The following is a 16055-nucleotide window of genomic DNA, read 5'->3' as shown; positions in this document are numbered from 1 at the left end:
CCCGTGGTGCTAAGTCAAAGGCAGGGGTTAGCCATCCCATTCTGCATACATGCAAGTGGAGGCAAGAGGTCAGTTCACCAGAGTTACTCGCCTGGGAAACATAGGAACTACACTTGTATGTGGCCATCAGATGGTGAGCTGTTTAGGAGGACCCTGCCTCCAATAAGTGGAAATGAAGAAGTGGCCCACATGATGGAGGAGTGACTTTACACCTCAAGTTCCAAAGAGCTGCTACTGTCAACCAGCCAGCCAGCTGAATGGCCAGGCAAGGGGCTAGAACCTGGATAACCGCTCTTTTATCCCAGACCCTCACCCATCTCTAGAGTGTGTTGGGTAGGTCTGTGGGCACAGTAGGACCATCAGATTGCAGCTACCTGGCTGTCCTTAGTCCCTAGCTCACTACTGGCCAAGTTATGCAGTCATTTGGTTAAATCACTGTAAAGGTCATGATACAGACTCACACAACCTCGTGTTAGGTGGTACCAATCTGTGTTTATTGAATAACCTATGTCCAGCACATGGTGAATGTTTCAACATCAAGGAAGACATAGGTGTATCCCCTGTTCAGTGAAAAACCACCCTCCCGCCCCTAACAAGGAGAAAAGGCACAGTATATACACAAGACATAAGGGCTGGGCTGCCCCATCAGCAGGGGCCATAAATTACAGTGATAGTTGGCGAGAGACGGGGTAGGACAGGTGGGGGCCCACCTCTGCCTACTCTCTGCTACAACCAGCCTGGAGGGATGAGAAGCACAAAGAGGGAGGGCTCCTCTCAAGTCTCTCAGGAAGCCCTGAACCAAGCAGTCCAGAAAAGGAGGACCACTCCCCCATCTCAAGGCAAGAGACCTGATTCCTGCTACCTACGCTGAAAAAGGAGAGGCTTGCTGCTGGGGAGGGCTTGGACCAGTGTCTGCTGCCCCGGCCTATTCACAGACAAGAATTAGGGATAAAAATACACTCTATGGGAGGTAGGAGTTAGGATGGGGGTTAATAAGGAACAAATAAATCATGCTGAAGACCCCTGGATCCTAGGTCCAGTGGTGGCTTCATCCTGTCCATCCCTTTGGACCTACCCTGAGCTCAGGCTGCCATCTCAGGGGGTGGAGGAATGGGAAGGAACAGGACAATTAAATAAGATACCATTTATTTTTTTAAAAAAATTAAAAAACAATGCCAACATTATTTCATCCTAGACCTGCCCCTGCCTCCCACCCACCTCCCCAGGACTGGGCTCCCTTCCTTTCCTGGCTGTCCCTTGTGATGATGAGAAAACAATGAACAGGCTTAGTCAGGCACAGGGAAGGGAGTAAAGACCCAGGGAGAAATAAAGATGCCACAGCAACTTTGCCCTGTATTGTGGCAGGCCCAAGCACACACATATAAAAACATTTGTATAAAAAGGGGCATGCCAGGTAAGTCCAGAATGCAAAATGCTCTCTGGAGCACAGAGACCTAGTTCCCAAAGAAAGCCTAATAAAAACAAAAACAAAACATAACAAAAAACCAGAGGCAGAAAGGAAGACACTCAGAGTCTCCAGGGGGCTAGGGAAGGGGCTCAGCAGCACCCTATGTTGCTTTCAAGTGAGGAGATCACCCCATTCCTGATCAGGCCACCTTTCTTCTCAGCCCACCCGGGCTTAGACCACAAGACATTTACCATAGCATCTATAGGTGCCTTGCCCATAGTCCTACTGGCCTGAAATGATCCCAAAGCCTTGGCAGGTGACAGCTCAGAAAGTCAGTCCTGCCTTCATCCTCACAACTCTTGGAGAAGGGAGAAAAAGAGATGGGGAGACAATCTGAGGGAAGAGGGAAGATCTGGGAGAAAGAGACAAAGGTGGAAAGAAGTGGACCAAGCCCCACATGTGGTCAGGAGGCAGCGATGGCAGTTCCACCGCCCAGCTTGACAATCATCTGCTGGCAGTCATTGCAGGAACGTCGGTCACCCACCTTCTCCAGGGTGCGGGCAGCTTCGGCCAGCAGCACTGCTCGCTGGCCCGGGGAAGATAGGAAAGAGAGGGGAAGATGGCGGCAGGCCAGCAGGATGGCAGTAGCTCGCTCTCGTTGGCCAGGCCAGGTGTCTACCTCTCCTGTGGGAATGAGATTTATGTAAGCATTGTCCCAAGATCTTCGTGTGACCTCATTTGTTGAACACACCCCCTCATCCTGCGAAGAGGTGTGTTCTGCTCTCTCCCTAGTCCTCCTCACACAGGACAGAAGATGAGCTGGGCAAGCATCCCATCCAGACACTCTGTGGGCTGAGATACTCAAACCCATGCAACTTCCATCCTGCTCTTGCTAACACCATTCCTGCCCACCTAGTCAAGCATGTAGAGCACACTGCCAGATGCCAGGGCTCCATCCTCCCTGCTCCCTCAAGTGTAAGGCCATACCAGGCCTGCAGCAAGGGAGCTACTATTCTCACCGTGCTTGGTGTTCTGACTGGTACGCCGCCGTAGGCTATGCTCCAGCAGCTGGTGTGTCCGGGTGGGGCTGGCTCCTGCCATTAAGCGCACAGTTGCTTCATGCAGGAACACCTGTGAGGTACAAGAGCCTCAGTCAAACTCTTGGGTTCTGGCCTGTCTAACCCCAGTGACTACTTCTCCTCCAGCAGTCTCCTCTGCTCCCTGATGCATCCCTCTTTTCTTCATACCACTCTGCTTTCTCAATCCTAGAAAGCAATGCATCTTGTCCTCAAGCCAAGCTAGAAACAGCAAGAATGGGGACAGAGCACAGGCCACCCAATGGGCAGGAGCATACTAGATTGAGTCGGAGGCAAGTGGCAGCTTGACCTGATGGCAACAAAGCCCCGAGGTACCCTCTAGGGTTTGCAGGGTAGTTTGGGAGAAGCCTTTTCCTTGAAGGCTGTGTCCCAGTCACACAAAAGGACAAAGGAGGGGAGAGGGATGAGGGGGAACAGCTAGGTTGGTATCAAGTTCAGTATCTTATTTCTTCAGAAAGGAATAGAGTCTAGACTCACAGTCTTGTTTGACCCTTTGACACTGCAACACAACCTGTCTTCTACAAGGGTCATGTTCAAGACAGTCCAATAAAGTCAGTCCTCCCTTCCCCTTTGGCAAAAGATCACACTCAAGGAGTCTCATTTTATGTTTATGGTTTTTTCCTTTTCTTTTCTCCTTTCCTTTTTTTTGGGGGGGTGAGGGGTGGGGGACAGGGTTTCTCTTTGTAGCCTTGCTATGTAGACCAGACTGGTCTAGAACTCAGAGTCTCACCTGCCTTTGCCTCCTGAGGGCTGGGATTAAACACACCACTATTCCTGGCTCTTAGGTTTATGATTTTGTATTGAGCCACTCATTGTTCTCTTTGGTCACAGGTGGGCTATGTTTCCTGGGATAAGTCAACAGCTTTTTTGTTTGTTTGTTTGCTTGTATTTTGTTTTTGAGAAAGGGTCTTACTGTGTAGTCCTGGTTGGTCTAGAACTCCCATTATAGACCAGCTGGCTTCAAATTCAGAGATCCATCTGCCTCTGCCACCCAAGACCTAGGATTAAAGGTATGAGCTACCGTGCCAGCTCAGAAACATTATTTATTTTGTGTGTGAGCATGAGAGTAAAGCCACATTATGCATGTGGAAGTCTGAGGACAACTTGTGGAAGCTGGTTCTCCCTGTCTACTATGCAGGTGCTGGGGAACTGAACTCAGGTCATCAAGCTTGATAGCAAATACCTTTTCCTGCTGAGCCATCTCACTGGTCTAAACTAGCAGCTTTTAGGTAAACAGAATCACTGGCCCAGGTCTAGGCCTCTAACTTGTTTTTCTTTCTCCAGTAGTGGAGATAGAAACCAGGGCCTTATACATGCATGGAGAGTTCTCAACACTGAGATGTGTTCTTAGCCTTATTTTAAAAGCTGAGATAAAGTCTTGTGAAGTTGCACAGGCTGGCCTTGAGTTTGCAATACTCCTGCTCCAACCTCTTGAGTAGCTAGTGATGTTACTCAGTGATGCTGGGAGGAAATTGGGGGCACTGAAGCCTCTGAGAAAGGACAGGCATGAAGGGAGGGCATTTTAAGGAAGGCCTTTTGATGGCAGCCAGTCTGTGAGCAGACCAGAGGCCCAAGTTCCATAAAAGTGCAGCCTAAACCTTGGGGCACACATCTCTTTGCTTTTATAAGGTCTCTTGTAGCCCATACTGAACTCATTATGTGGCCCCTGGTGACTTTGGGTTCCTGATCTTTCTCCCAAGTGCTAGGATCACAGGTGTGTGCTGTGGTGCTGGGTGGGAACTGATGCAGGGCTGGCTCTGTGTACTCCAGGCAAGCATACTACCAATTTGGCTACTTCCCCACAGCTAGTGTGGTGCTCAGAGGACTTTCTGCTCTGCCAACTGTCTTAGCTTGCTGCACACAATGGTCAAGACAACCCTGAGGCTGGACCTTAGGATAAGGGATACCTTCCCCAGAGGCAAGATACCATGAACCTAAGAACAAACTTGAAACTCACTGGGTCATTAAAAACAAACAAACAAACCATGAAAGCAGACTAGCTGGGAAGAGGACTGAGAGCTGCAGGAGTAGGAAAGAGAGGGTAATAGGAGTGAACAGGAGTAAAGCACATTATATCCACATATACACACACATGGAAATGTCACAATGAAATGAATTATGTATAATTAATATATTCTAATAACAAAAATGAAGTGAAAGATATGCCAATTATGATTATTGCATATTATATATTAACTTGTAATATATATTATATATTACCTATAAATATGTGCAATTACTATGTGTCAAATAAAAAAATTAAATGTTTTTAAGCTGGGCATAGTGGTGCACCCTTTAATCCTAGCAATTGGGAGACAGAGTTGGATGGCTCTCAATGAGTTTGAGGCCAGCCTGGTTGACATAGCAAGTTCTAGCCACCTCCTTACCCCCCGCAACTTGAAATGTTTAATACAGTGTAAGCTTGAACATACGTGCTTGTAAATCCATATACATGGTGTGCTGAGACAGACAGACAGAAGGATTACTTGAGCCCAGAAGTTCAAGGCCAGCCTAGGCAATAAATTGACTCTGCTTAAAACAAAAACAAAATGCCCAGTCCGTTATTCTAATGAGCGACATAAACAAAGAAGAATGACTTGAGACTAGCATCGGTGCAGTTGTGCAACTATCCCCAGAGACTATCTCAGATCATGCAGCTAGAGCTGCGGCGAGAAGGCGGCAACGCCAGTTCCCAAGAGGCTTAAAAAGTAAAGCATAGTGAATTCCACTTTGAATGTGGCTTTAAGGTAAGGCTGCTATCTGACAACTAGTTGTGACTGTCAGGCTCCTTTGTAACCAGGACTGGGAGCTCCTTAGCTGCCCCTCTGCCTTCTGAACACTCTTTATGTGCCTGACTGGTGACACATGGCTCTGGGCTGGGCACACAGCAATATGCAAAGGAACACATGGCACTCAGCTTAGTGTTGGGTCCCAGAAGGTGCTTGACTTCAGTGAGTTAGCTTCACAACATCTGACTATGAAGGGACCTAGGGCTCAGGACCTACATATACTAATCTGCACATCCCACCGGCCTACTAGACCTCACCTTGCGGTATGCTGGGCGGAAGCTATGGGCCAGCCTGCGCAGGCTGCCCAGGTCCCGCTGGAAGCCAGCCAGCTCAGTGCCTGAGGCATGGTAGGTCTCACCTAGGCCCTGGCTGGCACCTGCCTGCTTCTGCCAGAGTGCTGTCCTCAGGGACAGTAGTAGGTCACAGGTGAGCAGCTGGACTACCTAAAGGACAAACCAAAAAGAAGAGACAGGTGATTGGCCTATGCCTAATGCAAGGATCCCAGCACCTCAGCCCAACACTCAGAATTGACAGGGCCTGAACCCAAGTGCAAAACCCAGGGGCTGGGACTGAAAGAACAGCTGTGGAGAACACTAACCCTTGCCCCAGGAGGTGGGAGATCTGTCCTCATCGCTCTGCAGTAAGAGGAAAGCTCTAAAAGGGACACGGCATGAGTAGTAGCGGCAGGAGAACCCTTGTGGGTCTCAGGGCATATATTTCCCATAACTGGTTTGGAGGATAGGTCACCCAAAGGAACCCAGGCTCCCCCTCTAGCAGTAGAGCCTGAAGGAACAAGGTAGAAAAGAAATAGGGGGAACAACATCACGAAGGCAAGCCTTAGTTTCCTCGTCTATAAAATGGGATGGCAACACAGCTGTATGAGCATCTTACAAAACAGCACTCTGCTTGTAGCTACAGCCCAACAGCACCACGCGCAACAGTGAGAGGAGAGTGGCCCTAAGTGGACCACACAGATTCCCTGCAGGCCATTTTCATCTCACCTAGGTGGTTTCTCTTTTCCTGCAGGCCTTGGACTGGGGGTACCATGCTGCCCAGACCTGTACTATCTCACACCTGCACAAAGCCCTTAACCCTTGGCTGCTATCTTATGGCTGCTGCCAACCTCAGGGGAACACAGACCAGAAACTCTCTTCCTACCAAAGCTGGCATTTCTAAGTTGTAAGTGTTGGAACAGCATCTTTGTGTGTGGGAAAGTAGCCTTGACTAGATCTTGCTCTTTGCCCATGCTCTCCTAGGCCAATTCTCTCACTTTGAACTGCTACCTGGGAACCACAGCTCCAAGGATGGCCAGTTCCTCAATTGACTGACAATGGTTTACTCATGATGATGTGCACAGGAGTGACCCACAGGAAGCCCCTCACTGGCTTGCCATCTAGCCTGTGATCTACTCAATGCCTATCCTTATAGGGCTGACATGCTGTCCTGACTTCAATAAAGCACCACACCTGCTGACAACCACTACCTTGAAAATCCAGCCCAGCCACTTGGGACTAAACTTCAGAGAACAGTTAGTTCTAACCTTCCAAAAAGTTTCCTGCCCCTCCTCTATGGAGTTATACAACACACTTCCTAGGGGCCCAGCTGTGACAGTCCATCCTCATTCTCCCAGGACGATTCAGCCTTTAGCAGTACCCTCAAACCGGGGTCCTCTCTAGTGATGAGACTGCTGGCCACAGTACAGTGGGAAGTAAGGGCAGGCCTCTGTGATGCACTGTGGGAACATTGCACAGGTACTGCAGGAACATGCAATGCAACTACAATGCACCACAGCAGCCCACCAGGTTTGCAGCTGACCAGAGAGGCACCAGGGGTGTTGGCTGCCTTAGCCCGGAGGGAACTGTAGAGTCTGAGGAAGGAACATGAACTACAGGGAGCAAATGCAGAGCCCTGTCCAGTTCATCTGTGGCTGATGGGAAACTGCTTACTAGCAGGAGCTGGGATTAAGGAGAGGTGAAGATGCAAACATGTTTGCCCCAGGAACCAAAAGATACACCTGCCCCAGTAGACTCCATTCTGGGGAAGGGAATTACTATTCTGGCTTCTGTGTCTCTTAGACAACCCAACAGGCTAGGTAAAGTTGGGGTGGGAGCATTCATACAGACCAGACCTGAGTGCTGTCTTGAGGGGCTAAGGTCCCACTCACATGGTTAAGTGAAGGATCAGAAGTAGCTCCACTGACATTGAGACTGCTCCATAGGTGGCCACTGGCCCTCTCACAATGGCAGAAGGAATTCTGTTGCCCATCTCCTTTTCCAGAGAGTGAGGCATGCATGGCTCTACAGGCATAGAAGACAGCCTTCACCAAGGGACTCCTAGAGCAGTGACCAGGAAATTGAGAGCAGGGGAGAGAGCATGTTAGCTGGGTAACAAACAGGAGCATGAGCCTAAGATTGGTAGCTGCTGTCATTGTAATGATGCCATAGGAAACACCGGTTTTGAGCCAAGTCAAGCCTTTACGTGTCCAGTATTCCTTTACTTGGTGCCAGAGAAGAGAATGAGAAGTGGTGGCCCTGGGTTGTCAAGGGTTCCCACTTATCAGTTCTCAAGAGCACAGGACTGAGAACAACAGTGGTACGGATGCCTGTGAGGCCCCTTTGCTGTCTGTCTGCTGTGACTCTGTGACTCAGTGGCCATGTGATAACCTACTTGTTGAGCCTCAGTCTCCAGGTGAGTCAGAGGCAGACACGCTCAGGTGGGAGAGCTATTACTGCAGGGAGGGTACAGGGCTGGGTATTTATTGGATGGGGACTTAAAAATAGGGTCACTTAAATGAAACTGGGACAGCTCAAACTGCTCACTCCCACTCTTCTCAGCCCTTCTGTGATCTGGGTAGAATTCTACTTGACAAGAAATGTGTCTTGGCTTTGCAGACAGGACCCTGGGTGGATGTTTTGCCTTGTAGCATTTTATAATTTTACCATGAGCACCCTGATCTAATCAGAAACAGCCAGGGCATCAGCAGGTAGGTTCTTAACATTAGCCAGTAGACATCTCCAAGGTTTAGACACAAGCATCAAAATGAATGTCAAAAATCTCTGGTTATGTCTCATACTATAGATACTTTAGTAACAGTAGTAATAATAATAATAATTATTATTATTTTAAAGGCTGGGGGCTGGAGGGACAGCTCTACATGTAAAGGTGCTTGCCACCAAGCCTGATGGCTTTTTGGTCCCCAGAACCCATAAGATGGAAGGGAAGAACCCATTCCTGCAAGCTGTCCTCTGATCTCTATGTATGCCATGACAAACACACATTTGAGTAGATGTACATGTACACACACACACAGAGCAGAGAGTAACAGTAAGGAAATTGGAAGTGAAGTCTATAGAAGCTGCAGGGCTTCCCTGCAGTGGCCAAAACTACATTACATTGCTGTTTCTGAATTTGCCAGGGGCCATGCTGTTTTCATCTCCTCTTTATCATATGGCATCATGGAAGCAGAAGGGAAGAAGTGGCCTAAGCATCAGTGATAGCTGCTAGGGCCCCTTAAGAGCTATGCAGAGCATACACAGAGGGATGTGCCGACCCAGATCACATTTCCGTGGTTCCTTTGCCCCTCCTCCAGCTCCCATCTGTTGTATAGTTCTGACCCCAGATCAACATGGCTATCCAGACCTATTCCCTTCTGCTACCTCACAAAGATTCCCTTGGAGAGGAATAGATGAACAATCAAGGAGCTTACGCACTCAGTCACTTCCAGGGCCTTGGGGACCCGTTCTACTTCAGTAAAATGAGAGCGTACAGCTGCATCATCTCCCTGGAGCCAGCTGATGGCCATAGTGATTGCGGATGTCCACCACCTACAGATGACATCTGGACCTAGATGGGAGAAGCAGCAGGAAGCACCCGTTAGTACCCATTGGAACCAAGTCTGAGGAACTCTGTGGCTATAGGACCTCACCTACAATGGCATTGTCACCTTTCTGTTGTGATGGGTAAAGGATTTTTGGGTTACCCTCCCATATGATCTGGTAATATGTATCAAAAACCTTAAAATGTTAACTCCTATTAACTCATTAATCTCATATTTGGTTGTCTATCATTAGGAAACTGGTTTCAACAGAAATTTAATTTAAAAAAATTTAATGTTAGATTTTTGTTTATTTTTTGAGACAGGGTTTCTGTATGTAATCCTGGCTGTCCTAGAACTTTCTCTGTAGAACAGGCTGGCCTTGGGCCTGGAACTCAAGAGATCCACCTGTCTCTGCCTCAAGTACTAGAATTAAAGGTGTGCATCACCACTGCCCAGCTAAACATTAGATTTTTGAAAAAATTAATGACAGTGTCTCACTATGTAGCCCTAGTTGGCTTGGTACTCGCTATGTAGACCAGAGTAGCCTCAAGCTCAGAGATATGTCTCCCAAGTGTTAGGATTAAAGGTGTGCCACCATGCCTAACCTGCTTGGTTTTTATGAGGCAGAGTCTCAGTACTCGCTGACCTTGTGTTGACCCTCCTGCTTCAGTGTCTCAAGAGCAGGGTTACAGATGCGAGCCACCGCACTTGCATTTTGTTTGTTTATAAGTATTTGCTCTCTTTAAATCATCTGTATGTGGGTGTATGCCCATGAGTGCAGGAACCCACAGTCTAGAGGCAGGCACTGTGTCTCCTGGAGCTGAAGTTACAGGGGGTTGTGAGCTGCCTAATACTGGTAAGGAGAACCAAGCTAAGGTCTTCTGTAAGAGCAGCAAGCACTGACCACCTCTCCCTTCCTAACCAGCTTGTTATTCTTTGCTTTGCTTGGTTTGAGAAAAGGTCTCTGAACGTAGCTTTGACTGTCTTGAACTCACTCTGTAGACCAGGCTGGCCTCAAAATTTCAGAAACCTACCTGCCTCTGCCTCCTGAGTTCTGGGATTAAAGGCATGCGCCACCATTGCCAGGCTCGCAGCCTGTTCTTAAGTGTAAATGTAAGGTAAGGTTCTAATAGCCATAGGGTCTGGTCTCTTTAAATAGATGTAGCAGTATGTCCATTTTATGTCTTTATTGTTACAATTTTCCTTTTGAGCTTCTCAGGTTTCTCAACTGTAAAACTCTATTACCAGAGATCTCACAAAACCAGTGAGGGACAGCCAGTGACAGAAAAGGAGTACAAATACATATTCTTCTCTAAACCCTGAAGTCAATGGAGCCCATGCTACCACAGCTGGTTTTCTGGGATCCTCCTCTCCCTAGCAAGAGCAGGCAGAGGGTAGTATGGCAACTTCTACCCCCAGGTGCTTTAGAAGCTGAGAAGTGGCAGCTGATGTGCTGTCATTCTGATGGCAGTTTAGAGGGAGAAGCAAATACAATCTTAGCTCTGTAGCCAGCAGGGAAGACAGCCCCTGAGGCACTGGGTTGGCTGGGCGGTACAGATGTGTAGACAGAGTCTTCTGGGCTGGGAGTGTTAGGACCCAACTCCTGCGGCCTTCTGTGGTTAAGGTGAAAACCCACCAGCCCCAGGTACTCAGACTCTTTGTTGCCTGTCCTGTGCATTTGGAAAGGGTACTGACACAGACTCTAGCCAGGGCCTCAGTGGGGTACTCGACCACTCACTGTTCCATTACTTTCTGTTCAAAGAGTGCTGCCCATGAGGGATAACTGTGGGCTGGGCAGCCTGGAGGACAGAGATCCGAACCCAGGACTAGGGAAGACACTTTGAGACATGTTCCTAACTCATCTAGATGCACACTGGAGGGGCGGTGGGCTGGACAGAGTAAGTTCTCTCAACTCTGTGAAACCACCCACATATACTCACCAAGGGCTGACTTGAGCACAGAGCTACTGGAGAATGGTGGAGTCACAAATCCCACAGAGTCCACAAAAGAATGAAGTAATTTCAAATACTCTAGGGCACTGGAAAATTCACTAAAAAGAAAAGAAAGGGTCCCATGTGTATAACATAAAGAAAGACCATACTTAGATATGGTCTTACATACTCATGTATATATTTAACCCTCTAAACTTGGCTGCTTAGAGACCCAGTGCTAAGCTGAACTGTCCTTTGACTTCCCTCACCATCCCAAGCTCACCAAGTTTTGCCCACACACACCATATACATGCTTGACAGGCCAACTTTGTCAGGTGTCTCTGGGACAGCAACGATAATCTCCCCTCTACCGGGGAAGTCTACCCCAAGGGCCAATAGTTGTCTTTTCTTTCCTCAGTGGACACCCTTGACTCTTTCCTTCAGACTAGATTCTAATGTCACATTCTTCCAGAAATTGCCTACTGCCTAGGTAGAACTGCCTCTCCCTCTTTCTTTCCTTAGGCCTTGTATGAGTGATTTTGATAGCCTTCTGTTTATTGGGTCTTAGTCTGAAGCACACTAACTGCAGAGCTGGGTTTTCAAGCACCCTAGGCCAGATGGGTCTGCCAGGTGAGCTCTCCATATCTCACTCCCATCTCTCTCAACTGCAATGTCCCCAAAAGCAAAGCAGATTCATCCAATTTCTAACCTGCTCTGACAACTGCCCCAGTTGGTGAAGGGATGTAAAAGGTAAAAAAGGGAATATTGTGGGACCTAAGTCAGAGCTCTGATTTTGAGAAATAACCCCAACTTCCATTCCCTGGCTGTTTTGGTCTAGGAATGCTGCCTGAGGAGACTGGGGAATCTACCAGTTCTCATCTTCCTGGTCGCCGGCCTTCTTCTTGGACTGAGGTTTTACCAAGGACTCTATAGCTCTTTCCAGCAGGTTTTTGCAGAATGCCTGGTGGACCTGGGCAATGGGGTCAGCTGGAAGAGAAAGAAAGGTTACATGGGTCTTACTTGTGAACACTTCCTTGTAACTTGAAGGTTATCTCAGTAAGAGAATACACGCTTAGCACCTGTGAGGTCTTTGTATAGTAAGAGCAAACAACAACAACAACAAAAAAAAACCAAAACCCCCAAATAAGCCAGAGTCATTTTAAGGGTGAAAAAGGCATAGAAAAAGCCTTAGAAACAGTTGTGTATGTCACAGGGATCAAATCCTCCTAAACCAAACCCAGAATTACCCTTCAAGGGCTGGTAAGAAGGCTCGGTGGGCAAAGGTGCACACCAATTAGCTTGATGACCTGTAACCCACACGGTAGGAGAGAACTGGCTACTACAAATTGTTCTGATTTCATATGTGCTGTGGCACATGCCTCTACCAAACACACAAAATAAATATGTTTGAAAAGAGGAAAGAAGGAAGAAAAAGAATTACCCTGTGAAACTGCCCCAAAGTAGTGCAAGCCTTTGTCCCCTAGGTGTGTGTGCCACATACAGGGGCTTCTCTATACTGACATCTTTTGGCACAGGGCTTGGGAATTCCAAGTGGGAGCTGTAAGGTAATGGCTGTAGGCCATATCAGGAGATAAAAAAATAAAAAGGCGAACACTACCACATCTTAAGAGACCTCTTGTCTTTGTGAGAACTGCTAGCCAAGAAGGAAAGGATGGCTCTGTAGCACTCCTGGCGATATAGAACCCTATTTCCCTCTATTGTAGAATCCATGGTCAGCCATGCTGTGACTAAGCTGACTGAATAAGGGGCCCTGCAAAGCTTGTAATGGCTGGCAAGTCCCTTTACCCATATAATATCACCAGCTCCTTTTATTCCCTGCCCTGATTTGGTCAAGAGGAGGAGGTATGTTTCCGGATCTTCTCTATGACAAAACTCAGCCTGGGGAGCACAGGTCTGTCTGTCTCTCTGTGTGTGTATATGTGTGTGTGTGTGTGTGTGTGTGTGTGTGTGTGTGTGTGTGTGAGAGAGAGAGAGAGAGAGAGAGAGAGAGAGAGAGAGAGAGAGAGAGAGAGTGTGTGTGTGTGTGTGTGTGTGTGTGTGTGTATGCGGGTCTACCCTGTGGACAAAGCTGCCAGAAGACTGAGGTCTCTTCCCCTTTCATTTTTTTTTTTTAATTCTTTAATTTTTGGTGTCAAACATAATCTCAATACTGCATAATAGTTACTAAAAAAACAAGATTACCCCCCCACACCTCCCCCCACCCCACTCCCACCCCCGTGTCTGACATCCATTCTACAGACTCTCCACTCAGTGGAGAAACCACAGAGGGACACACTCAAGGTTCCCTGTGTGAGCCTATCTTGCCCTCTAAGACTGGACCAATCAACTTCAATCACTATCAAATGCCAGGGACAGAAAGCCTGCCTCTCCCTCTGATGCCTGGAGCTCTGTCCCTGTCACCATTCTGAGCAATGATGACTGCCTGCCGCCTATTGTTCCCAACTGTCCCATATATGTCTATCTGCTTTCCCAGTGGGACCAGAAGGCCCAGAGGCCAGGGGCAGCAAACCCACACCGTCTACATTTCTTGAGTGTCCAGAACAGGGACTAATGGTACTTAACCACAGCTTACCATGTATGGCCCTTATGTAGTGACCACAGACTGCCCGACACAGCATAGCTGTGAACTGAGCTACGTTACAGACAGGCTCTGACCAGGCTTGACCTCAAGAAGGTTACTTAACTTTTATGAGACTCAATCAGAAAATAAATAAATAAATAAATAAATAAATATGCTGACCAAGGTGGAGACACCTGGGTCCCTTGTCACCCTTGTACCTAGCCTGTCACCAGCTCTGAGCAGTGGGGACAGCACCCTCACCTGGGTTCCTCTGGGCGCAGTACAGACTCTCCTTGGCTGCTGACTTGATTGACCAGCTTCGTTCCATGAAAAACTTCTGGCCCAAGGGGTGGCAGAGCCAGCGCAAGGAGTCAGGGACAGCACTATGCTCTGGGCCACACAGACTCTGGGCACGATTAAGGAAGTAGCTCTGTGAAAGAAAAGGACCAGGAGTAACACCAAGGTAGCAGATGAAAGCTATAGATAATGTGGAGCCATCAGAAAGAGATGCTGGGGAAAGGGATCGGCAGCTGACAGGCCCTTCATGAATCCCCGGAATCGATCCCACCACAGAAAGGTAAATCCCATATTCTTGTTCATAAACTAGTTGGGGGGTAGCATGAAACTAGACAAGAGACCGTGGAAACTGTGTTGAGGAAAGCATGAGAACTCTAGAACACATGAAAACTGAAAGGAGGCTACCACACGTGGCAGGTATGGGCTGGGGGAGGAGGAAGGGAAGGGAATCAACCCATTCTGTTTGAAAATGCCATAAGGAAACCTAATCCTTTATATGTTAATTTAAAAAGAGGTTGAAGGAACAGCTCAGCAGCTAAGAGTACTTGCTGTTCTGGTTCCCAGCACCCATACCCAGTGGCTCACAACCACCTATACCTTTAGTTTCAGGAGTTCCAACAACTCTTCTGGTGTTAAGTGAACACATGTATTGCACATACACATAGAAAAATGTTTACATTGCTTCCAGGGAGTCATGCAGGGTGTGTCATTTATATCCATCACCATTTTAAGTTTGCCCAAGGGAAAAGAAGTCCATTTCTGGTCTTTCCTCTCAGGCTGGGGCTCATGCAAGGAAGGCATGAGACTTTCTGTAGAGGCTTCCTTTCAGGGTCATACATGGACACACAAACATGCCATGGTCCTGGGCAACCTTCCTGCTGCCTGGTGTGGTACTGAAAGCTGGACTGGGTGTGCACAAACTCTTGACACTCCAGTAAGAGCTGAAAAATTAGTCAGACAACAGTTTGCCTAAAAATACTCTAAAAGATATGCAGTTTAAATTACCTGAAGTCCCAGGAATGAGGGGGCTGCTTGTCTAGGCACTCTCAGGGTCACAGATAAAGTTATGGACTTCTGGGGCCCCTTCCTAAGAATACCTGTTGAACACTAGCAGGTGAAAAGGAAATAAACTCTGGAAGGCTTAGGCAGGCTTAGCAGGACAGGATGTAGCAGGAACCCTGCTGCATGTGCCTTGGCCATGGATCCCTGATGACAGGTTCCCAGAACATAGCTGCTTCTGATCTATAAAACTACTCAGTCTGAACAGGGAGCTGAGCAGAGGTGGACAGGGGAGGAAGAAGCATACACGGAGCTCAGGGCATCTACCACAGGGGCTGCTGGTCTGCGAACAACCCTTTCCAGCTTCGGCACAATGAGGGCATCCATGGTCTGGTAGGCTGATAGTTCTGACCTTTAATAGACTTTAAGCAGCAATCAGCTAATGTAACAGCTTCAAAAAACTTGAATGCCAGAGTCAGAAATAGCACAGTCAAAGCATAGCCACTCAAGGATGCAATGGGGAGACTTTGAAGGGGAACATGGGGACAGCTGCCTGGCCAAACTGATCTACAGACAATTACTGGCATTTTCATAGTAGCTTATGGGACTAGGACAGCATTTCATTTAAATTCAGAGGGGCAATGACACAATTTCTTATTTATGTCCACTTTGACAACAAGGTATTGCGAGAGCAAATAGAGCAGAACCCCATGACCTTTTGTGACCTTCAAAGTATTCAATGAAGCTGAACTACAACTGTGGGAACAGAGGCTCTGAGTGTGTGTGTGTGTGTGTGTGTGTGTGTGTGCGCGCGCGTGTGCGCGCGCACATGCGTGTAACTCTGGGGCCTCTTATACCCCAGAACCTTCTAACAATTGAGCAACTCTCTCTAGGGCATAAGGCTGGTCAGCAGGTATGGTGGTTGTCCCAAGGAAAAATAAAGAGGACTCTTAGGCCTCTGAGTCTGAAGGCCATGGCAAGAAGAATCTACAAAAGTCATTTAGGAAACTATTAAGTTAAAATAATTTTTTAAGATGAATTTAAAAAACATAGAAATCATGCTGTACATAGTAACTTTTTTTTTTTTTTTGACAGAATCTCACTTTGTAGCTCTAGGTGGCCTTGACCTCTCAGAG

General features: G+C 47.7%; 1 protein-coding gene across 2 annotated transcripts in view; it reads right to left on the bottom strand.

Annotated features, from left to right (window-relative positions):
• Window positions 1–472: 472 nt before the first annotated feature.
• The window catches only part of Srebf2 (sterol regulatory element binding transcription factor 2), a 57045-nt gene continuing 41462 nt past the window's right edge, over window positions 473–16055 (bottom strand). For both annotated transcript variants that reach the window (XM_051189469.1, XM_051189470.1), the window contains exons 12-19: window positions 13885–14053; window positions 11912–12029; window positions 11052–11161; window positions 9005–9137; window positions 7459–7627; window positions 5552–5737; window positions 2428–2539; window positions 473–2092 (exon numbers count right to left, since the gene is read on the bottom strand). In XM_051189469.1, coding sequence (XP_051045426.1) covers window positions 1872–2092; window positions 2428–2539; window positions 5552–5737; window positions 7459–7627; window positions 9005–9137; window positions 11052–11161; window positions 11912–12029; window positions 13885–14053 — 1218 coding nt within the window. In that variant the 3' untranslated portion in view covers window positions 473–1871. The remainder of the gene's footprint in view (window positions 2093–2427; window positions 2540–5551; window positions 5738–7458; window positions 7628–9004; window positions 9138–11051; window positions 11162–11911; window positions 12030–13884; window positions 14054–16055) is intronic.

The sequence above is a fragment of the Phodopus roborovskii genome, unplaced genomic scaffold (genome assembly GCF_943737965.1).
Source record: "Phodopus roborovskii unplaced genomic scaffold, PHOROB, whole genome shotgun sequence".
Taxonomy (NCBI): domain Eukaryota; kingdom Metazoa; phylum Chordata; class Mammalia; order Rodentia; family Cricetidae; genus Phodopus; species Phodopus roborovskii.
The sequence above is the reverse complement of the archived record's forward strand: the minus strand, read 5'-3'. Positions and strand labels throughout refer to the sequence as shown.